Genomic DNA, 24,490 nt, shown 5'->3' on the forward strand with positions numbered 1-24,490 from the left:
AGCCGTGATTTACAACCTTGTGGAAGCAAACAACAAAAAAATGTCACCTGAGGCTGTCTGCGAGCTTTTCTCGTGATTTTCAGAGCAAATAACTGAGGGTTTAAAATAACAAGAGACTGCAGGGAGGCAGGGGGGTGGGGTTCAAAGTTCCATTGTCCATTTAAACGTTTAATAGTCTTCCAAAATGCAATAAATTACATGCACACATTTACACATTTTACACGTTTCTTCTATGACTGCCATCAAATACATTGCATATTCCTCTGAAATTTGAACACGAGTCCCATAGAAGGAGGGGGAAATGAAATCAACAATAGGTTTGTTTTTTGTTTAGTGTAGTTTTCTTTCTTTTCTTTTTTTCAATATAACGTCCCCGCTCCAAGAGCCAACGAATGCTGTATTGAGTTAGGGGTCTGCAGGTGGGAAGTCATGGAGCTGCCGGCTGAGGTGTACCATGACCCCGTGTTTTCCAAAAAGTTAGAAGCCGTCGTGTTGATGCTTTGTGGCTGTAGACTGTGCGGCCTGGAGGGACCCTGTGTGTCCCAGACGGCCGGGGACTGTGGAGAGTTGCAGGCCATGGGGTCGCTGGAGCTGGGGCTGTGTTCCGGGGGAAGCTCGCCGTTTTTCATGATCTTCTTCATCTTTGATCTTCTGTTTTGGAACCAAATTTTCACCTGTAAGGAGCCAAAAATCGCATTATTATTATGATTACTTCCGAAATCACCTCAAAAACAAATGGAGCTTAAAAAACGCTCCTTGCGTAAAAGCGCACAAAGAAAGCCAGAAAACATCGCAAAATCATTATTTTATTCTCAACATTTGAAACACTTAAAACGCGATAATTTCTTCCAAATTAAAAGTGATTTGAGAGATCTGAGATGTATTTTTCATCGAAAATCCCACCTGTGTTTGTGTTAGCCCCAGCGAGGCGGCCAGTTCGGCTCTCTCCGGCAGCGCCAGGTACTGTGTGTTCTGAAACCGCCTCTGCAAGGCGGCCAGCTGGAAGCTGGAGTAGATTGTCCGGGGTTTTCTCACTTTCTTCGGCTTGCCATTCACCATCCTCACCTCAGGCTCGCTTATCTCTTTTTCTATTAAAAAACACAAAAAAAAAAACAATGGTGTATAACCATGTATCTGTTTCCCCCAAAACCGCATTATCGGAATTTATCTATTACGTGTGTGTGTGTCATCGTTCAGATGTATTAAAATAACAGTAATAACAAAAAAGACATACATTTTTATGGACCAGATGCATTTCAGTCCAACTAAAAGGAAAGTAAGTGGTTCCTTTAAATGGACTTAAATGAAATAATTTGAAGCATGCATTTGCATTTTTTCTTTTAATTACGCATTTATAGACCTTTAGTGCAAATCAGCAGTCGACGAAATGGTAAACCTGGATAAAAAAATTAAAAAACCAACCATATATTTATTTTTTCTTCATAACCCTCTAACAATCTGCTTTTATTAAAATATAAAATGTTAGGCCCGTACCTTGTGGACTCGGCTGGGCTTGCACTCTGCTGTAAGTCCCAGCATACTGGTGGTAGGAGGGGGTCGTGTAGGAGCTGTAATCTGTGTAGGATTTTGTCGAGTAATTTCCAGCAGATCCGTTTACACCCGGGTACTGGTACTGATAGGCATTCAGAGGCTTCCCGTAAGAGGTGGAGCTGGGCGAGCAGTAGCCGTGAGCGACTCCTCCAGCGGGACTGTAGTAGCCAGAATCCGTGGCGGAGGATTCGGGTAAAGTAGGAGATTCCTGAGACGGATGGTGCATGCTGGAGAGTTGAAAGGAGCTCTCAAAGTCTGCAGATTTCACACTCGGGATCCTCCGGTCAAAAACTCCGGTCATACTTCGAGAGAGAGCGCGTGGGTTCGTTTTATTTAATCAGCAGGGAAAAAAACACGAAAGAAAAAAAAAATCAATAATAAAAACCGAGAGCGTCTGTCTCCAGAGCGGTGTGGAAAAAAAACTACACTGGCATTGTTGAAAGGCTCTCAGGCCGTCGGGCTCTGGTGAAGACTGCAGCCAGCCCCGCAGCAAAGACTTGGTTAAATCCTAAATCGCGCTCTTACGCACTGCAGGGAGGATCTGGTTCCATTGGCCAAGGCGCACACAGACACAGCTACACCCAATTCACTCCGCCAGCTTTCTTATAAGGGGGGAAGCCACCCGGGCTGCATGTTGGCTGCATTGTTGTTTTTATACTATCAATCAATGGCAGCAATTAAAGTGTCGCCAATTCATCAGAAGGATAAATTAGAAGGACAAATCCTATTACCAAAAAGGCCCGTGCTGCAAGAGCCACCGATTATCACGCTTGTCTTTATTAATCTTTATTTACGCGTTTTTATCAGAACAGAATTCACTAGCTGCTCTAGTCACGCATGGAAACATGGAATCAAATGTAATAATCTAATAATAAAATAAAATCGCAAAGACATGAAACTGAGCAGCTTAAGCCAATGAGCTCGGGTTTTTTATACATACATATATATATTCTCATTTTCGTTTTAAGAGGCACATAGCCTAACCCCCATGGAAATTTCAAAAAAGCTTTTCTTGCATCAAATGAATGATCCCAAATATTCTGTACATCATCGGCAAATCAAACACGGTCTGTCTGTGCTGTTTACACAGCTCGGCATCAATAAACGGCTCATTAAATATTAATCCATGTTATTCCCTCCTGAAGCATGCTGCCGAGCACACAAACCAGAGCTCCGGCCGTCAGCCCACACATTCAGTGGTAAACAGCGCCGACAAGAGGACAAAGCGAGGGACTGCACGTCGTTCACCTTGGCAAACCCATAACAAAACATAAAATAAATGCACTCAAATTTGACACAACCCAGACGCCCAGATTAAAAATATACCCATTAGATTAAATTAACGGGGAAAGGGGAATCACGTGACACTGGTAACAGTTTAATCTGATAAAAGAGCCTGCAACTGTTTCAAAGTTTTGGAAGACTACATGGGCGTTTCAGCAGGTGCTGCTAACTGGATGCACACATGCGGAAACATTCTGCATGTAACTCAAATCTGCAACTCATACAATAAATAATTCTACTTTAAACGCCATCAGCTACGCGAAACCAGGCTCACAGTTAAAGAAACATGCAGCACTATCTACTCTCCGAAAACAGAAAGACAAAGAGCACCTGAAAACAATAACACAGATTCATTTAATTTCGTATGTGACATAAATACATAACTATACATTAATAAACAAATGGCTTACACAGTGACATCCCTCCATGTCAGTCATATCATTTTAAATAGACCTTCTAAATGTCCCATGGATGGACAGGATTAGAAATGAGTCCATTAGAAAGAGGCAAGGCTGAGATGGTTTGGAGATGTGCAGTGGAGGGATAGTGGATATACTGGGCAAAGGGTGCTAAATAAGGGATAGGAAGAGATGGCGGTTGTGGCAATCACTAAAGAGACCAATGAAGAAGGATCCCTCTTATTATTGTTTTTCTTTCACCCCAGTCAGATGTAAAATGAGGAATCTGGATGAGCAAATAATAAATAAACAAACACATTCAAAAACATTCAATAGAAACAACCTACCTGTGTGTATCGTCTTCAGCTTTTTTGTTACTATAGACAATAATTCACTTCTTGAGCGTGTACATCTAATTTTATTTCATTCATTCCGCTTAATTAAACTTTAAGTAATTTTAGCATAAGTAAAATCCAACGTATAATATAAATCACATGGCTTGATAAATCTTCTGTATGTACCGTCGTTATATTATAATGAACTATAACGTTGGAATTTCTTTGTGGATCCATTACCATGCACTAGCTATGGGTATTATAAAAAACAAAACAAAAAACTTTGGTACCCCGGAAATGCTTCCTCCGCCGAAGAAACAAACTACTTGGTATGTTGCTTTGCTTGTTGCCATTGTTAAAAACCGAGATTCGTGGCTATATACATATATATGTACGTATTTAAACCAGACCTGTATTTTAGCCAGGTTATAAAAAGTCATGTTGTTTTTTAAGCCAGGTAAGCGATCTCTGTGGTGTTTTTTTAAAATATTTGAATTAGCATCACTACTGAGACCGCGCAGCGTGCGTCTGACGTCACCGAAAAGCAAGATAGTTCCCCACTTTGCAAAAATCTAAACGTTAATATTTCCCCTCAAGTCGAAATAACCGTATTTGAAATGTTTGCAACCGTGTAAAATGTTAAATTTGGCTAATAAAATACTAAATCTGATAGGAAACGTGATTTTTCTAAATTGTGTTATATTGTGTGTATGTATGTGTTATATAGTATGTGTTTTATTTATTTTAAAAAAGAATCAAATTTCGTGGACTGATGCGGATACTAGCTTTTTGACTACATTCATGACTACACTGATGGGATGAATACATATGTCTTGTAAAAAAGAAGGGTGATTAAAAAAAAGAAGTCCAAATGTAAATATATACGCTACCTAAAGTAAAGTGACCAAAGGCGGAAGGAATGGGAAGGAATCATCTTGAAGCGCGTGGTTCTTTACCCTGCGCTCTCTTTTCTCTCGGCTCTCGTTTTGCGTGTTGGGGGGATGGGGCCGAGCCGAGGATGAGAGACTTCAAATATTTACCACTTGGCTAACTAAATATCTGTTTTTAGAACCGAGTTTCCTTCCTTGCACTTGGACATATAAATACACTTTGACTACGGATGAGTTTTGGTGGAATTCTGCGAAAAACTAAGCGGAGTGTTTGTGCGTCCACGACACACGCTTAAAAAAAGTCGACAAAATGTATTCCTCTGCTGGAGGTAAGTGCTGCGGCTAACGTTAGCATCGGCTACGTGATGCGGCCAAAGAAAACTGACGATAACGGAGCGGCATTTTTCTGTGCTGCATCGATGAAGTGCTTGCTATGTTCCCGTTTCATCCAACTCGTTACGATAAAACTCAACAACGGCTTTGACGAGGAATATGTCGTCCTAGTTTTAAGTGTTTTAGTACTAGAGGCAAGCTTAGCTAGCGTGCAACAACAAGCTGCCGCTAGCCACGCTAGCTTCAACAGCACCTGGTTTCCCGAACTTGTTTTTAGTTAACTCACTGCACTTTCACCAAGTGGGGGTTGGCTGGCTTATGTTTTCTTAACAAATCACACGAACGTAAACGCATATCATTCATTTTCTCGAACTGAAGCGCTAAACACACTAGTTGAAGCAATATTTCGAGGCCGACCTAATCTCATCACCAGTCTGGGATACGATTAGCCTGACAGTTGAAATCGCCACATTTACATATGTCACATTAATACACCAGCTGTATAAACGCACTAACGCCACCGGATCGTATTTTCAGTGTAACACCGGGTTTAAAACACTAAACGATATAGGAGAAGTCTGATTAAGTTTGACGTTAGGTAGAGTGATAGTTAAGCGACTGAGCCGCCTGTCGTTAGTCAGACAGACGCTGTGTTTGTGTGTGTAGATTTGCATATCATTGTATTTCATGTGTGCGTTTCTGGTTTTTTGTCAGCTGGCTTTTTTTTTTTGGCGGAATGAAAGAGAGTACAGGCGACATCAACACTATGTTGGATAATTTTTTCCCCACTTGCAGTTATTTTAACGAGGATGTGTTGTTCAACCAAAACACGACTCGGTGTGTTGAAGCAGTCTATTTCTAGGGGGAAGGGGTGGCTTCATCCGTTAGATTGCCAGCTGCTCAATACTTTCTGCGTGTCTATTGATAAGACTCCTGTAGAAGTGATAAGAAAGGCCTGCTGGGATGAAGCTAGTGTAATAAATGAGCAGCGCTCTCTTACTGCTTACTACATAAACAAATGGTTTTGTTATGTTAAGCAGGAATCTTTGGTCTCTGGGCTGTACTATGTTATTAGGTGTACACATTTGTCACCCTTTATTTTAAAATACAGTGTGTATCAGACTGAGCGGATCTTTGAGCATTTATAACATGTTATTTTTGTTCTCTGTAGCTGCTGAGATGCTTGAGGGACCCCGTTCTACTGGGTCAGTAAGCTCTGGTAAGCTTTTCCCATATTCGGGCTTTAACACTTTAAATTGACCCTAGTAGTGGTCCAGTGTAAGTGGCAACATTTTTTTTTCTCGCACATCCTTCAAGCATCACAGTATGTACTCATCTGAAAAACAACAGGACCTGATAGTTACACCATCCAGCAAAAAGCATATAGGTATTTTGATCCTGTAAGTGAGAGTCTACAGAAGATGCTTTTCTCTTCAACTAGTCAGCACTAGTACACCTCATTTTGTGCGCTTATGTGCAGAGCACTTAACTAAAGGGCACTTATTAAAATCCACCATATATTGCTAGGCTTTATCAAAGGTTTTCTGTTTGAATGAACAGCGCTGGAGCTAAAAGATAATGCACTGAAGGGAATGGAGTGTGTCCTGACTGAAATAACTGAAGTTGCAGATATTGCCGAGCTTGTCCAGCAATAATGAGAGCTGTGTGCATCTCCTACAATAAGTTGCAAAAATGTTAACATTTAAAATCATCTTTCAGGGTATAATATAGTGATTTGATGTAGATTTGGTACATGTGTTAATGTTGTTGTTGTTGTTGTTGTTAATATTAATAAGAATAATTCAACTACTGTATCAAAATAATTACAAATGTGAGATTAAAAAACGTTTTTCTTATATCAACTTGTATGTTATTGTCAGTGTGGCTACATAGTGTAGTGGTTTACTGATTTGGAAAAAAAAGCCCTTTGGGGATGGGCCAGGAAGGGGTATCCAGTGTAAAAAAACAAAAACATAATTTAAAAAGAAAAGGTGACAAATCAAACATGTTAAGCTGCCTGCTGTGGTGACTTGTTGTGAATAAGGGCACAGGTGAAAAGTAGCTGTATTATTTTTGTTCCAACAAAGAAATCAAAAAATATGAAGAAACATTTTTTTCTCAATTTGTTTAAAAAAAGTAAATATTAAATTCCCCAGAAGTCTTACTGCAGATAAGTTAAAACAGTCAAATTATGAATGAGAAAAATAATCTGAGCATTTTAATCAAGTTTGAAAAAGAAATTATACAAGTTGCCTTTTTTGTCTTTTTTCTTTGTAATTTCAGTTACATTGAAAAAAAATTTAATTGAAGTTCTCTGAAGAATTTATTCAGTGGTGTATTTATACTCCGTATGAGCTCTACATCCACAACTGTGCGGTCTGTTGACTAAAACTTGTTCAAAATGACAGCTGCAGCTTGTGCTTTTTCATTTTTCTAGGACAGCCTGAACACATTTGTGAAAAGTCACCCATTATCACTGTTTTAGACAGATTGTTAGAAGATGAGACACAAATTTACATTGGCTGATTTTGTGATGGCTAAATGTTTAAAGCAGAGTCCAACCGATTGCTCAGCCAATTTTAGCTATTTGCCAACTTTCAGTATCAGCAATTATAAAATCAGATAAGTTACAGAACAGGCGAGAGAAACACCCTTTCAAACACGTTCTGAATGTTGATGGTGTATAGCTTGTCCACTAGTGGGTACTCTGCAGCTTCCCTGCAACAGTGTTTGGGTCACCATAAATGAAAGAAGGAGCTGATCTGAGCAGAGTCAGGCAAAGCATAAACTAGCAAATAAATAAATATACATACAAATTTTTTGTGTGTTTGAAAGAATGAAAATACCAGTCATATATTTGAGTTTAAAATCCCCCAATATTGGCTTCAGTCTTCAAAACCCTACATGAGTCAGGTTCTAGGTCAGAGATGGTGTGATGAAGAGTTAGCGGATGTCAGATAAATTATTTATAATTTTGAATTTTGTTTGACTTCTCTGAAACACTGAATCCTGCAGCTGCTAATAGTAGCAAAAGTATCAGATGTCACCCAGATCCCCTCCACTGCCCCCCATCCTCAGCCACGGTTCACAAACATACAGTTTTGTAAACATAGATTTGTTTTTCTGTGCGTTTTGGACTTTCATCCACATGTAAACGTTGTTTCAGATCACCCAAAGCAGCCTTTGCTGCTTCCAGGGGTGAAGATTCACAGATACTGTGCTTCTGTGTTTGTGTGTTGACGAGGAAAACTGACATTTTGTCTTATATTCTCAACATGCTTCGGTTTTGTTTTTTGACATCAGACTGTGAAGCGTGTTATTGTATGTAGGCTTCTGACTGGCCAACGTTCCTGTACAGTTAGGGCTACATCATCACATGTTGCTTAGGCATGTTCATCACAGCGCTTGATGTCACTTTGTTATATTTCATGGGGGAAATCCTCGTTTAACCCTGGAGAACCCATGGGGTCAAATTTGACCCCATGGTTTCCCTAGAAAACCAATGGGGTCGGCTCTGACCCCATTGGTTCTCCAGGGTAAAAAAAAAAAATCCCATGCACATGTGGACATAGCTTTGGTGTGTACCCATTTGTGAAAGTACTGAAATCAGCTGACATGTTGTACCAGATGGAAGAAGTTTTATACAGAACCTTTTATGCTGAAAGAATTGAGATGCACACACTTGAATTTGCTGCAGCCCTAGCATAGGAAGAACAGATTAGTTCTGATTTGGAGCTGGGGAGGTCCAAATACTACAATACTGTTTATCAACAGGTGACACTTTTAGTTTTCCTAGTGTAATTGATGGAAGCAAAGCTACAAACATTCGGAGGATTATTCAGTGTATTTGGATAATTAAGTCAGTGTCCTGGAGCTGCAAAACCACGTGGTGTTGTTTAAATTATAAATTGAGTCATTCTGTTTTATTATAATATTAGTATAATATTTTCCAAATAGCGCATATATAATATCCTTGAAATTATGCCAGTTAGAGCTGATGGTTAAGTCATATTGTTAGTGCACATTCGTGATGCTCCTGAATTTAAAAATAAAACAAAAAACCTATTTACCCCTACAGTACATCTTGATCACTTGATTAAAATGATCATACTGCATTATACACACTGTTATTACTGCTTATGTATGCCTAATCTCTGAGAAATTTTTCAATGGTTTCTTTCCTAACCCACTATTAGGCATTATTATGTGTATTCCAATTAGTGGTGCAACGGATCAAAAATCTCACGTTTCGGATCGGATCACGGTTTTAAGTCACGGATCGGATCAATTTTCGGATCAGCAAAAAAAAGACAAAAAATGAACATTTGCTTATTCACTTATTGAAGTATTTTTTGCCTGTTAAAAACATTCAACTCAAGACTCATTCCACGCAATTATTAAAAAAAAACTTATGGTTCAATATAGGGCATTATAGGGCTTTGTATCTACCACCCAATTCAATTCAGTTTTATTTATAAAGCACCAAATCACAAAAACAGTCGCCTCAAGGCGCTTTATATTGTAAGGTAGACCCTACAATAATACATACCGCTCATTATATCGCACTCCGCTGTGATATAATGAGCTGTCATGGTCACGTAGCCCTCCGTTGCCCTGGAGGTCCACTCATTTGTAGTAGTTAGGGCAACAGAAGATGCCTGGGACAGTTCAGCCATAACTTTAAACTTTTCCTGCTCATACATGCTTGGAACGATCTTGCCACTAAAGTGGACGCGCAACAGGATATCATAGCGTGGCTCAAGCATGTTCATCATAGTTTAAATCCCTTGTTTTGCACAAGGGAATACGGCCTCCCGTCTGCAGCTAAACATCCCAATAGCTTTTGTAATAGCTTTAGCCCGGTCGGACTGGGCAGGAAAGGGCTGCTTAAATACCGCAATTTCCTCTGCTCCTCCACTTGGACTGCTAGCACTGGCCATAACTATCGCTTGACAGACTGACCACGCGCACCATACACATACATTTTTTTTTCTTCTTTTTCGAATCTTCAGATCACGTGCGTGCCGAACCGTGGAGTGGGATCGGTTCGGATTACGGATCAACTGTGATCCGTTGCACCACTAATTGCAATGCAAGCCAACAGCAGATTTTTGTTTTACGTTTGATTTAGATCAGTGAAACATGCTCCAATTCGTTTACATGTGCAACCACAACTCTTTGTTTATAAGGCAGTTTATTGCTGGTTGGGTCTTAAAGGTCTTTTTGATGCCATTCTTACCATTTATTTTGTTGCTTCATTTGATTCACATGTTTTAGATCCCCCATCTTCCCCAGTGCCAGAATATGTGTTCAAGCCACCATCACGGCCAGACTTTGGCACCATGGGCAGGACAATCAAGCTCCAGGCTAACTTTTTTGAGATGGAAATCCCCAAATTGGAGGTCTATCATTATGACATTGACATCAAGCCTGAAAAATGCCCCCGGAGGGTCAATCGGTATATCCTTGTTGATATTTCATTATCGTTCAGCAGATGAGTGAACAAATTACCTGGGGCATTGCTGGTAATTTTTCCATTTCATTCTCTTTTCAGGGAAATTGTGGAGCACATGGTCCAGCACTTTAAAACACAGATCTTTGGTGATCGAAAGCCGGTGTATGATGGAAGGAAGAACCTTTACACTGCCATGCCCTTGCCAATAGGCAGAGACAAAGTATGTATTCCACACATCAACCTGTAACAGTAAAAGCTCTATTTTGAGTACAAAACAAAAAAAGTGTGAGTATTTCTGCAATATGACTGCATTGTATCTCTTCATTTCCTCCCAACTGATCACACAGGTGGAGCTTGAGGTAACTATTCCTGGTGAAGGGAAAGACCGCAGCTTCAAAGTAGCCATCAAGTGGGTGTCCTGCGTTAGCCTGCAAGCTCTGCATGAGGCACTGTCAGGACGGCTACCCAGCGTCCCTTTTGAGACTATTCAAGCCTTGGATGTGGTCATGAGACATTTGCCTTCTATGAGGTACGTCAGAATTTCTGTCATTGTCAGTTATAGTTTTGACTCTTTATTTTATCCTTTTATAATACTGTTGGCTTTCTGCTGGTGCTTTTCTTCTGCAGGTATACCCCAGTGGGACGCTCTTTCTTCACTCCTTCAGAGGGATGCTCAAACCCTCTTGGTGGAGGGAGAGAGGTGTGGTTTGGTTTCCACCAGTCTGTCAGGCCGTCCCTTTGGAAAATGATGCTCAACATCGATGGTAATTTTCACAATAAGATTCATTTCTCATGCAAAATGTGTCTAAAGTTGAGCTTTTTCCATAAGCTGAAACTCTGTGTCTAATTGCTTTCAGTTTCGGCCACTGCGTTCTACAAAGCCCAACCTGTAATTGAGTTTATGTGCGAGGTCTTGGATTTCAAAAGCATAGAAGAACAGCAGAAACCCTTGACAGACTCTCAACGAGTGAAATTTACAAAAGAAATCAAAGGTAAGATCAATGTAGGAGCTCATATTTTTAATGATTTTGGGAGCTTTGATGTATAAAAGAACATTTATTTGTGAGTTCAGATTCTTATCTGATACTTTTTTAGATTATTTTCTCATCAATTTTCTTCAGATACAGGTTGTAAATAGTTTTTTTTTTTTTGCCAATTTTGGTTTTTCTCTAAGCGTGACCTGCTGCTGATTTTCTTTTTAGCAACTATAACCGACAGCATACATATTAAAGTATTCTGCTACTGTAAAGAGGCGCAAATATTTGAGTGGAAATTAGTTACTGTCCAAACACCTTTTAGCTCACATAGGCTACGTTTACACTGCAGGTCTTAATGCTCAATTCAATTTTTTTGATCAAATCCAATTTTCTGTCTGCCTGTTCGCACTGCAAATAAAATGTGACAGCAAACGCGCTCTAGTGTGAACCCTCAAAGTGACCCGCATGTGCCAAAGAAGATGGCACACACAATGCGCTCTGCTTAGACCCAGACCAAACAGTATTGTTTCACTGATGGCCCTTAATATAAAGACTTGTTTTGCACTTTACGTTTCCCAATTTTGCTTTAAGTTATAAAGTTATTTTGTTATTTACATATGGCCTAATAATTATTCTTATAGCTGTTTTAGAGCGGAGCAGTGCTTCAAAGGATAGTTGCAGATTTCTGTCAGAATCTGCAGATTATACAGTACAAATAAAATGTTCACGTTTCTCCAACGTTGTCTTCCCAACAGTTTCACTAACATCTACACTGGATGGCCAGGAAGCGTTCGTGATGTCTTCTCAGGCGCTTCTTGTGTCAGTGACGTAAAAGACGGATTTAATGCGATCACTTTCTAAAACATCAGATATGTATCGGATTCAGTACCACATACGAAAGTGACCCCGGTCGGATTTGAAAATATCGCATTTGTGCCGTTCACACTGTCATACCATGATCGGATATGGGTCGCATAAGGTCAAAAAAGTCATATTTGATGCGCTTTTGCGTGCGGTGTGAACGTAGCCATAGTTTACCTTACAAAAAAAGCAAATGTACTTGAATCATTTTCTAGTATGTTTATAACTTCACCAGATAACAGGAAAATTATTCTCTTCTCTTCTGCTTTGCTCAAACCGAGGCTGCTGCCTTTAGCTACTTGTCCATTGTTAGCTTCTTTAAAGTGTCCATGTTCAGTTGGCTGAAGGTGATTTAAATGACTGGTTAGGTTTGCTGTTATGAATTTTCCCTTAATTTTATTTAACAAAAATGTTTATGTTCAACCTTTGTTTCCTTTTATTGTGATTGCTTTATTCAGGCCTGAAGGTTGAGATTACTCACTGTGGGCAGATGAAGAGGAAGTACAGAGTGTGCAACGTGACAAGAAGACCAGCCAGCCACCAAACGTAAGAATGCTTTTTTTAAAAATATCATTTTCAATTAAAATTTTAAAAACAAGATAAATAGCATGCTTAAAATTCAAATATCACGTTTGCTAAAGGTTTACAACAGCAACAACAACAGAAATCACCTACAACTGCATTTAGCCCTGTTAGATTAACTGCAAAATACTATTTAAAACCAAACTTTCTGTCTAGATGACTTGTCGTGATTATAAGTAGTACAAATTTGGAAACACTGGTCTAAGAATATTCCTGCTGACTGTAGATTTAAAAGGTTTCACATGTTGAATGCTTTTTTTTTTTTTTTTGGGGGGGGGGGGGAAATCTTTAGGTTCCCTCTGCAACAGGAGAATGGCCAAACTATAGAGTGTACAGTAGCTCAGTACTTCAAAGACAAGTACAAGCTCATCCTGCGATACCCCCACCTGCCATGTTTACAGGTGGGGCAGGAGCAGAAACACACCTACCTGCCTCTAGAGGTAAGCATCATCAACCTCTTGTTCACCAGCTAGGTGACTTGAGATTTTTGTTTTCTTGTTCTTCTAAATGTTTTGCGCGTGTCTGCCCCAGGTGTGTAACATAGTGGCAGGACAGCGCTGCATCAAAAAGCTGACAGACAATCAGACCTCCACTATGATCCGTGCCACAGCCAGATCGGCACCAGATCGTCAGGATGAGATTAGTAAACTGGTGAGTTATATGAACTGTAACAGACACTGTTTTTAAAACATAAGTTTTCACAAGTTTGACGCCATTCCTGCAACAACAAGTGAAGGAAAACAGAGAATGTTTACATTGTGCCAACGGCTACACTCAAGTGATTCATCACTGATGTTTGCCCAGAGTTCTAAGGCCAATAGCAAGCACTGCCAACATGATAAACTTAAAAATTAATGGGTTCAGTGAGGCCAGTGCTGGAAGGACTGCTAATAAAGACAACAAAAGTCTTTGAGATTGATGGTTGTAGTGAACTGCTGATGAATTTGCTCATTGGTATAGAATGTTTACAATCATAGTCCATAATATTATGATTATCATTAATAACAATACAGATTACCTTGAATATGAAATGAATAAACATAAATAAAAGAAAATAAATAACTTGACTAAAATCTTAAAGTTTGCTGTATTATGCTAATGAGTGTGTGTGTGTGTGTGTGTGTGTGTGTGTGTGTGTGTGTGTGTGTGTGTGTGTGTGTGTGTGTGTGTGTGTGTGTGTGTTTGTTTATTCAGATGAGGAGTGCCAACTTCAACGCTGACCCTTACGTTCGTGAGTTTGGAGTGATGGTTCGGGATGAGATGACGGAAGTGAATGGCCGTGTCCTACAAGCTCCTTCCATACTGTATGGAGGCAGGGTATGTGTTAATGTGCTTTTAATGCATGAATTACTTTATTCATTTTTATTCAAGTAACTTCATCGTGTATGGTGTGATTAGCACTTATGATGTTGCTGTCATTGCAATTTGCAGAACAAAGCAATAGCCACACCAATCCAGGGAGTGTGGGACATGAGGAACAAGCAGTTCCACACTGGTATTGAGATCAAAGTGTGGGCCATTGCCTGCTTTGCACCACAGAGACAGTGCACCGAACTCCTACTTAAGTAAGCACGATACATTGAACGTATGTTATCTATCATATGCAGATGTATGTCATGCCATCGTGTGTGCGTGTTATTGTTTGATAGTAGACAGCTTAAGGCTTATGGTGCTGGGTGTGTTTAAAAAGTTGTAAAGCAGAGCGTAGGTCCTGTACAGAAGTGCGTAAACACAGTCACACAGTCCTTTTTGTTTTTTCTGTAAAATGTTGACCAAGTTTACTGTGCAAATATAGTTCTGTGTAAAAGCACGTGCCAACTACATACAGCTGTGCTGTGTATTTACAGTGTGTAAGCCAGGCTTTGTTTACTGCATTCATGTTATTTTTGTATTTAAGCAAGTCAGTATGTCCTGACTTTTCATGTCACTCACCAAGACTGACCAGCTCCTTTTTAATTGAAGTCTGGAAAACCAAACTTTCACTGTAATTTAAAAATAAATGTTAGGAAAAGCAGTCCAATGGGATAATTTGAAAACTTCATACAATGTATCTAAGGCAGGCAGGCAGCTCTCAAATGTCATCTAACCTAAAGTAGGACTGTGTCTTAACCCGTTTATCTTTAAATTAACAAGATCTCCACCTGTCAGAGCTTTCACAGATCAGCTGAGGAAGATCTCTCGAGATGCAGGAATGCCTATCCAAGGTCAACCTTGCTTTTGTAAATATGCCCAGGGAGCTGACAGCGTCGAGCCCATGTTCAGGCACCTCAAATACACCTACCAGGGCCTCCAACTGGTGGTAGTGATCCTACCAGGGAAGACACCCGTTTATGGTGAGGGATCTTCTTTTACTATGGTATTTATTTTGTCTGAGAAATTTATTTTTGTTTGATTGTTTCCAAACAAACAAACAAACACTGTGGCTTCTCCAGCCAGGTGCAGTTTAAATTCACCATTTTAAAAGCCACTGGTGTGGCTCTTCACTCAGAAACAAGTATGGTCATTGTTGCTTCGCCTGGATGCTTGCATTTAGCTCTGTAAAACAGTTTGACACTCAAGGGCTGTTTTCAGAGTTTCTCTGAGTTCCCTTTAAATCTAGGTTAAGTGGTTAAAGTTGTGACATCACAAACAGATGTGAAAACTATAAGCCTGCTTTGTAGAGAATGAGAGTTGGTTAAAGTAATTGAGTTTGGGTAAAGGTGGGCATCATGTACTTGTACAAAAGTATCTCATTTTGATAATTAAACTCTTATTAATAACTGAAGCGTTAACCTTTTATAAAGAACAGAAATCAGGGAACAGTTTTATTCATGTTATTTATAACTCTCCTTGAACCTGAAGGGGGTCTTTAATTAGTCCCTACCACTCCAACCGCATTCTGCTGCAACTTCAAAGACGACTCCCCACTTCTAGTGTATCTGAACATGCTGCTGCGCTATTGCCTGCTCAACAAGTTTTACTGCTTCTGTATCTGCTTTAGAAGTAAACCACAAGAAATTACAGAAAAAGTTATATACTCCGTTTCATTTTTGAGCTTCAAGTTAGTTATTTTAAGTAATTTGTGCATAAATAAATAAAACAGACATTTATCCTTTACGTAGAAAATACTTTTAGTCAGCTTACTTATATGCACTAAATCGTCTGGGGCAGATTGTGCAACACTCCATTTTTTATTTTTATTATAGCAGATCAAATTATATCTCCCCCTTGTCCTGATGTGTTTTTAGCTGAGGTGAAACGTGTTGGGGACACGGTTCTTGGCATGGCCACACAGTGCGTGCAAGTGAAGAACGTTCAAAAGACGACCCCTCAAACTCTTTCCAACCTGTGTTTGAAGATTAATGTCAAGCTGGGCGGTGTTAACAACATCCTCCTCCCACAGGGCAGGTTAGTGGAAATTCTGGTGAATTCTTATCATGAAACTAATGAGTTGCTTTTATATTTTTTCAACACATGAAAGCTATGCCATTGTGTTAAACTTTTTTATGTACATCTACTCCTCTAGGCCGGTGGTGTTTCAGCAGCCAGTGATCTTCCTTGGTGCAGATGTGACACATCCACCTGCAGGAGATGGAAAAAAGCCCTCTATCGCCGCAGTAAGCAACAACACATTACGACCTACCCTTCACAATATGTTATATTTTTGTGTGTGTGTGTGGACTGACACAGAGTAACAAGATACTGTGTTATAGCTTAAACACACACTTCACAAATTATGCAACAGGACAGTGACATCACTGCCTCAAAAACAAGAAAGAAAACTGTTTGACCTCCAAGCTCATCCTAATCAAAGTGTCATCAAAATGTGATAGACTGAGAAAGTCCAGTTGTCTGTCATGTTTTTGTTTTTGTTTTTTTTGTTTTTTTGCTTGTTTGTTTTCATTGTAAAAACTATGTGGGACGGGACATCAAAAGGATGAAGCGTCTATCACTATCATTTGTCATTCTCAGTAAATCCTTTTTAATGTGGTCATACCTGTTTTTGTTCACTCTTTCTTTTCATTTTAGGTGGTTGGTAGCATGGATGCCCATCCCAGCCGGTACTGTGCGACAGTACGGGTGCAGCAGCACCGCCAGGAAATCATTCAGGACCTGGCTACCATGGTGAGGGAGCTGCTGATCCAGTTCTACAAGTCCACCCGCTTCAAGCCCACCAGAATCATCTACTATCGGGATGGCATCTCTGAGGGCCAGTTCAACCAGGTGATCCATATATCCAGGACCAAACAGAATAAACTATAACAAACAGGAAAAGTGGTTGATTTTCCTTATGCACTTGTGCTGTTATAGGAAATTAATTGAGCTGTCAGAAGTTGCTGTTAAATGTTAATCATGCTTTTGTTGTACATATATTGTTTTACGGGTTACCTTTAAGATCTTACGACTTCGTTGCGTGCAGGTTCTTCAGCATGAGCTGCTGGCAATCCGGGAGGCCTGCATCAAACTAGAGAAGGACTACCAGCCTGGTATTACCTTTGTGGTTGTTCAGAAGAGACACCACACGAGACTGTTCTGTATGGACAGAAATGAGAGGGTTAGTACTCTGTCACTGCTAGTGCTGGGAATTTATGAATGATCTGGGTCAATTATTAACTGAGTGCATACAAGTTTAGGAATAGAGTGATGTAAGATGCTCTCACCAGTGTCCCTAATAATGCTTCAGAGGAAGTTTCAAAGATTTTTAAGTATCCCATCATCATATGCAGTCACTATGAAATGCAACAACTTGTCTTATAACAAAAACTAAAAACAATAACTGGGATAATAAAACACCTTGACACACTAACTTCTTGTCTATTAAAATGTTTATGATCCTACAAGGTTTTAAATGGACTGGCGTTACATTAATTAGCTGAACTCTTGCTTTATCATAATCAGGTTAGAACTCTAAAGCCAACCAACCAGATGCTCCTGTATGTTCCATGATCCAGGCATAAAAATAGAGGTGATCTAAACCTTTGTGGTGGCTGCAAGTAGAGTGTGGCACCTTTGACTTTATCTCCTATCGTGCTGCAACTCTATTCTTGTTGTTTTTCTTTTCTTTAGTCACTGTGGGGATTTTCTTGTTGTGTTTCATGGTTTGGCTATTTTCATAGTTGAGAAATTTGGCAAACTCTCGTTTTTATTTATTTATTTATTATTGTGCTTTGTAAAAACAAATTTCTTTTATATTCACCAGCTTGGGAGGTTTCAAAGTAATGTAGGCTTGTTGGGTCAGAGTGCACTTAAGCAATTCCAGCTTAACAAGCATTTCCATGGATATTTTTTATAGGTTGGGAAGAGCGGCAACATTCCGGCGGGCACCACAGTGGACACCAAAATAACTCACCCATCAGAGTTTGACTTCTACCTTTGCAGTCATGCTGGCATTCAGGTAAAAGTCAAGTTGGATAAGATGTATTGATAAAGGCGTCTTCCACTGTGTTTTCTAATGAAAGCAGATTGTGAGTCAAAAACAACCCATTATACCTGACATCCGCTTTACTTCCGGACAGGGAACCAGCAGGCCGTCTCACTATCACGTGCTCTGGGACGACAACCACTTCTCATCAGATGAACTGCAGGTCCTTACCTATCAGCTTTGTCACACTTATGTGCGCTGCACCCGGTCAGTGTCCATCCCAGCACCAGCTTACTATGCCCATTTGGTGGCTTTCCGGGCTCGCTACCACTTGGTGGACAAAGAGCATGACAGGTGAAGAAATTAAAATCTCTTAGTTTGCAGATGTTTGTCTCCTTGTTGGAAAAACTGACAGTTCTGCAACTTTTTTCTCTTTCAGTGCCGAGGGCAGTCACACATCAGGTCAAAGCAATGGACGTGACCACCAGGCCTTGGCCAAAGCTGTTCAGGTCCACCAGGACACCTTGCGCACCATGTACTTTGCCTGAGAGCACCCAACTCCCAGGAAGGCGTGGGTGAGACATCACTGATGGAACGCACTACCCTCCGCTGTCTCACTGTCAGCTGTAGATAACATTACAGTGGTTTCACATTGTGATCTCCCTACCAGACAAACATGTCAGTAACCCAAATGTCTACAATTGTACTTAAACCCACCAAAACCATTCCAGCAATTAGACTGTAACATGCAAAAGAGTCATTCTTTCTTGAGGATTGAGCTGGAAGGGCTTTATTTACATGTCGTGCATTAGTTGTATTTGTACTTGTTATCTGTTTAAAAAAAGGGTGAAAATTATGAAAAGACAAGGCAGAGTTTGTACGTTAATAGAAGAATTTTCTTTCTTTCTTTTTTTTTTTTTTTTTTTTTTTTTTTTTACTAGCAGGCGGACACAGTATACAGTGGGGTGGTTTCACATTTAGAAGAAGCCAGTCGCCCTCCTTCTCCTTTTGTTTTGTTATTAGGCTCTTGGTGCTTGAAGGGAGAAGGCAAAAATCAAAAGATGTGGGGGTCCATTAACTGTTATATGCCTAATGATTTAGTCCTCCCCACAGACATTATTTATCAGCCTATCAAAGCAAAGTGCACTGACCAGGATGAGCGCTTCAATCAGGACAAAAGTACTTATATATATATTGAGGGTTGTTTGTGTTTGTTTTCCCCCACATAGGGCACTATGTGACAAAAAGTGCCATTTAAGAGTATCTTCTTTCTTTTTTCTTTTTTTTTGCCACTTCTATGTAAAACAATGAATTTTTCTTCCAGTATTTGTCCTCTTGACACTGATGATCTTATTATGCCAACTCTGACAGTTAATGATCTTGACATCAGATTTGTTTAACCCCTGAATCTACACTTTTTAATTTTTTTTTTTTTTTTTAAATGAAGCTCTTTTTGTATTTAGAAATTTGGGGGGGGGACAAACATTTTTTTCCTCCTTTGCCCCACTGTTAAGTCTGAACTGACAAACCAGTGACCTGAGATGTAATATATTGGGACTGGTTCCCAGTAAGGACACATTTCTAATGTATTCTGAGCCATGTTGACAAAAGACACTTGATTAGGAAGTCACCATAGTGGGGAACATGTTAAAATCTGTGTGATTCCCATCTGTTCTTACAGACTTTTTAAAATTTGAATAATTTCTCCAATGGATATGCATGTAGCTGGCTCATGTTTTAGACATTTTAGGCATTTGTGATGATTGTTTATTTCTCCCTTTATACACATCAACCCTACTTCTATTTTTTTAATGTATATAACACAGGATCGTGTATTCTGCTGTGTCATTTGTGTGGCTTGTCGGTAACCAGGCATTCGGTACAGTGGAGTCAAAGCTGCAACATTTTAGAGTTTAACTGATTGAAATTCCTTAAAACCTCTTTAACGTAGTGTTTGCTCCAAGAACTAGGGGCTGTCATCGCACAAAAGCTTGGGTTTTATGCAAATGACTTTTTTGTGAGTCTTTATACTATTTAGTAATGTTGGTAATAAGGTATATTTTGAATAAGCCTTCAGTGGAAGCTGCTGAAAGATTATAGATTTTTCTTTCTTTTTTAAAAAACTGGCCCACGTGTTAAAAAAATTGTCTAAATTAATATTGTCTTTGTATGCAGATAAATGCAAATATATGGCCTTTTAAGACTGTCATGTCTTACTAATAACATTATTATATAATATCCCACCTAAGTTTTACTAATGCTATAAGCAGGCGAATGTTGACATAGTCTTGAGTGGAGGCGAGTAGTTTATCTTTTCTAACTATGCATCATTTTTAACCAAGAGATTTAGCAGTGGGTATCTCACATGAATTGGAGTCATTTCTAGAGGTAGATAATCAGGGCTTTTTATGTTGTTTTTAGCATATTGCATTTAGTAGCGTTTCTTAGTGCTTATCAACGTCTTCATACCTTTCTATTAGGATGAAGTATTTATGTGGTCATTTGTAACATTGTAGATTTTATAGCCTATAAATTGGGTGCATCCTTTGTAACACACAGTCTTTCCTAGCCAAACAAGATTATGAACTTTTACATGATGAATATTAAAAAAAGAAATATATATATATATATATATATAATTATATGAAAGCACAAAAGGACATCTCGATTCTAGGTGCTAGATGTTTTCACTGTAAAACACCTTAAATCCTCACTGGACTGGTCCACAAGGCTCCGTAGTTGCATGCTAAAAAACAAGTAAGCGTCATAATGTTTTGGATCTTTTCTCTCCCTTTGATGACCTCTCTATGGTTCCCTTTGTACTCATGACCTGTAAAAGCAACTAGAAATCCGACTGACTGTGTTTGTGGGGCATTCTGAAAATTCTGTACTTGATATTTACTGTTATGATGTCAATATTGTTCTTATCGGTGCTGGTCTCACAACATGTAAATTTGGATGCACTTTTGATAGCAATGGTGTGACTTTTATAGATAATCAATTGAAGCGAGAGGCTCGGCCGTTTTGCGTGACGCCGGCGTAATTGTGTGGAAATGGCCGTGTGTACTACCTCTTGTTACCTGTTTTAAGTGTTATGGTAACATCACACTGCTGGCCATTTCTGTATAATTACCCCTGCAATCTATCTAATTGGCGCTGTTTGAGTCTTGCATCTTGACAGAAGAGGTTTTAAACGTTTGCTGTGCTTGATGGTGAACGTGCTTTCTCAGTTTGTGGTTAAGCGATTTATTTTTTAACTTTTTTAATTTTTCACCCTCATAGTTTTGCTCAGACTGATGAGAGAATGCGTGTTTTGAGTGTTGAGCTGTACGACCAAATTCCTGAACTGTGTTTGTACCTACACACAGATTTCCCTGCTTTCTTTCCTTTTATTCTATGCACCAATAAGAAGCAGCATTTTTTTTTTTTATTTCTATATAGAATAATAACTCCTTTGCTTTTCAGTTGAGCAGCATGCCATCAAGTATGTCACCCATATTTGGTCTGATAATTTTATTTCATTATTCAAAAGTAGAAGGTACAAAGTAAATGTACCCAGTTGGTGCTGTGTGTCAGACTAGGGAAGTAATCTAGAAAAGACTGCCCACGGATAGATTGATAGAGCCTGAAAACTATCACGTAGTACTTGTTGATATCTGTATGAAAATGACACAGCCGAAGATTTATGTCAAATTTCACCCCAGAGCATTTATTTCTATGTACAATCATGCATTTAAGTCCTTATTTAAGCTTTAGGTTTGTTTTGATCCAGTCATCTCGATCAGAGTAGGTGGATCAGAACAGATGAATTAATCAGGAGAAGCCCATCTTTGGCTCTGTACTTGGAAATGTGAATGTCTTTGTTCCTGTGTGATTGCAGGCCTTTGTAACGCGACCACCGCTATCTTCACTTACTCGAATGTTCAGTTCTTAGACTGTTCCTCAAAGGGACGTGTCGGAATATAGTGTAATAGTTGGAAGTCATTCTCTAGAAGTTAACCGTCATGTATTGTTGACAGATTGAATCATTGTTTCCTGTAACAGCACAAACATCAGAAACTGACTGGCTTGTAACTTTAAGCTGCCTATGTTTTTTTAAGAGATGACTTTGAACTTGTTTCCGCTTCTTTACGTTTTACATTACCTACACCAGCACCTTATAAAACCTGGTCAAAATGGCTTTTTTCTCCCTACACTTAACAAACAATATTCGACAATGTGTTTTGTTTTGTTTTTCTTTGCACTAAACAAAGGACTTAGAGCTAGTCATGTATTGAGAGTGTTTATCAGGGGGCAGGCTGGCAGCCTGGATTTTTGGATTTTGGTGGCTTTTCAAAATAAAAGATGCACAGTCAACAAGTGTCGCCAATCATAGGCAGGAGATTTGCGGGGGGTTTGTAGCCGGAGCATCAATGCCACAGTGTTTGAGTATTAAGGTTTGACACGGCGTGACAGCCATGTGCACATTAAGTTGTTCTTAGTAAGGCCTCTTTTTCTCTAAAATCGCTACAAACTACACATATCACAACTCAGAAGAGGCTTTTCCTTTTTCACATAAATCATTTTCATCACAATAGAACAGAATACTTTATTGTGACTGTTACAAGAACAATGAAATACAGTATGAGCTCAGTCAAGAATGTTTAAGAGACCAATACTTGTAGCCTGGATGAATGTGGCAATGCTTTTCAAGTAAAGTGGAGCAGTGAGGCTTTCAGAACAGCTGTAGTGCTGCCCCTAAAAACATTCTCAAACAAGGTAATTAAATGCACACATTCACCTCACTTTGGCTGTTTTCCCATTATCTTTCGGAGTGGCCAAAACGCGGATAAAGCAGGTTTTAGAAATAGCTTTTTCGTAAACTAAATGGCATATCATAAGCTATTTTGATCAGCAAATTATTTTCTCATAATAGTGGGTCTTCTTTAGTTTTTAAGAGGTAATGATAACATTTCTCCAAATGGTAACCATCAGCCTTTGCGTTTTTGTTTGTTTGTTTGTTTTTATTAATAGTATTCTGTTTAATTTATTTTCATTTTTTTAAATGGTCATGGAGTACAAAATTAAAGCCGGCTTTCTAATGAAGCAGTCCCCTTACATGAATTAATTCCATACCATTACCCTCTGTATAGTAATGTCTCCTCTTTCTGCCGCTTATCTGTCTCTTGTGGAGAAAATCTTGCTGTTATAAAGAGATCTCTTGTAGAGTAGATCCTATTTTCCTAGCTCCATATATTAAAAATGAATGTAATTAGAACCTGCGTGGTTTGTAATGTTGTATAGGCTATCCATCCAGTACATTTATACTCATCTTTGCATCTTATGTACAGCCTTTTCTTTCTGTTTTCTTCTCTTTATTTATAGGCTTTATTAATTCCAGAAAGTATTTTTTTCTTCTTCTTAGTCATTTAAATATTGCCCATGTCACAGACCATATAATCTTTTTATTTTTATTCTTTCTGATATGAAATGAAAGTAGTAATTCTACAGTTGTGCTGTCTTTCTCTGGATTTTGGCTACTGTACTTTTAGGAGACATATGTTTCACACTGGTGCAAAGAGTAGCCATCCTTTGAGTCCTGGCATCATACTTGTGTGAGGTGCTAAAACATAAGCGCTTTGTGTGTATATTAGGTGGTTTGCGTAGGTGTGTGATCTCATTTGCTATTGGATTTTAAACTTATGCTTAAGCCCTCGGGTCTCGTATTCCTGTCCAGCCCCTACAGAGCTGTCTTGTAAAATCCTCCCTGAATTATTACATTAATTAGTGCAGTGCCACATAAATGCAGAGAAGCTTTTTGTTTTAAGTGTTACTTCTGTTCCTTTTTTCATTTGTATTGCTACACAGCTGGGTTTTTTGTTTTGTTTAGTTTTTTAGTTTAGTTTTTTTTTTTTTAGATCTATAACTGACCTTTTATGATATACATGGCATATACATAACATCCCGCTCCTGTGTGACATAGTTGTTTTTTTTTCTAAATAAGCATCACTTTTTGTCTCTGACAGTTATGCCAATGTCCACTGAATTATCTGTAGCCATTTGATGCCAGTTTGGTATCCATAAAGTTTGCCTGTATTCTTGTTTTAGCTACAAGTGTCAACAATTAGTATAAATTCCAGTGGTGTACCAATAAGGAAAGACCTTTTCAATTCCATTGGATGCAGCTGTTTCATTCACTTTACCTTGGATGTGTTTAAGACATCAGTCACTCAGGCCTAGAGACCAGTTGGGGACTGCCTGGCAACCATTTTTCAATGTGGTTGCTGGAAGTTTCTTTTTCTTTGTTTTTTGTTTTGTTTTTTGTGGTCACTAGGTCAAGTTGGCTGCAAAGGGGAATACAGCGCTAAGCCAAAATTCTCCTTGTTTTGGTTGCTAGCACATTTCCATGGTCTCTTCTAGTTTGCATGGGAGATGCCAACTTGTCTGCAAACACTTAGCAACCACCACCAAGCAGTAGTGAAACTGTGAAAAGTGCGACACAAA

The 24,490-nt window shown here is 39.1% G+C and overlaps 2 protein-coding genes across 2 annotated transcripts; one reads left to right on the forward strand and one right to left on the reverse strand.

Annotated features, from left to right (window-relative positions):
* Positions 1-135: 135 nt before the first annotated feature.
* dlx5a (distal-less homeobox 5a) lies at positions 136-2,124 on the reverse strand. The gene is made up of 3 exons (XM_040021005.1): positions 1,495-2,124; positions 904-1,088; positions 136-674 (listed from the first exon to the last, which is right to left on the reverse strand). The coding sequence occupies exons 1-3, from the start codon at positions 1,850-1,852 to the stop codon at positions 360-362; spliced, it is 858 nt and encodes a 285-aa protein (XP_039876939.1). The 5' UTR covers positions 1,853-2,124; the 3' UTR covers positions 136-359.
* A 2,406-nt stretch (positions 2,125-4,530) lies between these two features.
* On the forward strand, positions 4,531-24,161 carry ago2 (argonaute RISC catalytic component 2). Its single transcript, XM_040019910.1, has 20 exons — positions 4,531-4,787; positions 5,963-6,010; positions 10,069-10,249; positions 10,346-10,466; positions 10,594-10,775; positions 10,874-11,010; positions 11,104-11,238; positions 12,543-12,630; positions 12,959-13,106; positions 13,198-13,317; positions 13,861-13,983; positions 14,098-14,231; positions 14,815-14,999; positions 15,894-16,053; positions 16,172-16,262; positions 16,675-16,869; positions 17,066-17,200; positions 17,939-18,040; positions 18,162-18,361; positions 18,447-24,161. Exons 1-20 carry the CDS (start codon positions 4,769-4,771, stop codon positions 18,553-18,555), a joined length of 2,613 nt encoding a protein of 870 aa, XP_039875844.1. The 5' UTR covers positions 4,531-4,768; the 3' UTR covers positions 18,556-24,161.
* The last annotated feature ends 329 nt before the right edge of the window (positions 24,162-24,490 follow it).

Source organism: Simochromis diagramma, unplaced genomic scaffold, assembly GCF_900408965.1.
Source record: "Simochromis diagramma unplaced genomic scaffold, fSimDia1.1 OVJJ01000753.1, whole genome shotgun sequence".
Lineage (NCBI taxonomy): Eukaryota > Metazoa > Chordata > Actinopteri > Cichliformes > Cichlidae > Simochromis > Simochromis diagramma.

What these genes read in the sequence shown, in the direction of transcription:
- dlx5a (XM_040021005.1), bottom strand. Translation starts at nt 1,852, where the DNA reads ATGACCGGAGTTTTTGACCGGAGGATCCCGAGTGTGAAATCTGCAGAC. An exon ending in AGCCCAGCCGAGTCCACAAG is followed by an intron (nt 1,089 to 1,494) that starts GTACGGGCCTAA and finishes GTTTTTTAATAG; the next exon opens with AAAAAGAGATAAGCGAGCCT. An exon ending in TGGGGCTAACACAAACACAG is followed by an intron (nt 675 to 903) that starts GTGGGATTTTCG and finishes GGCTCCTTACAG; the next exon opens with GTGAAAATTTGGTTCCAAAA.
- ago2 (XM_040019910.1), top strand. An exon ending in ATTTACAAAAGAAATCAAAG is followed by an intron (nt 11,239 to 12,542) that starts GTAAGATCAATG and finishes TGCTTTATTCAG; the next exon opens with GCCTGAAGGTTGAGATTACT. An exon ending in AGGATGAGATTAGTAAACTG is followed by an intron (nt 13,318 to 13,860) that starts GTGAGTTATATG and finishes TTGTTTATTCAG; the next exon opens with ATGAGGAGTGCCAACTTCAA.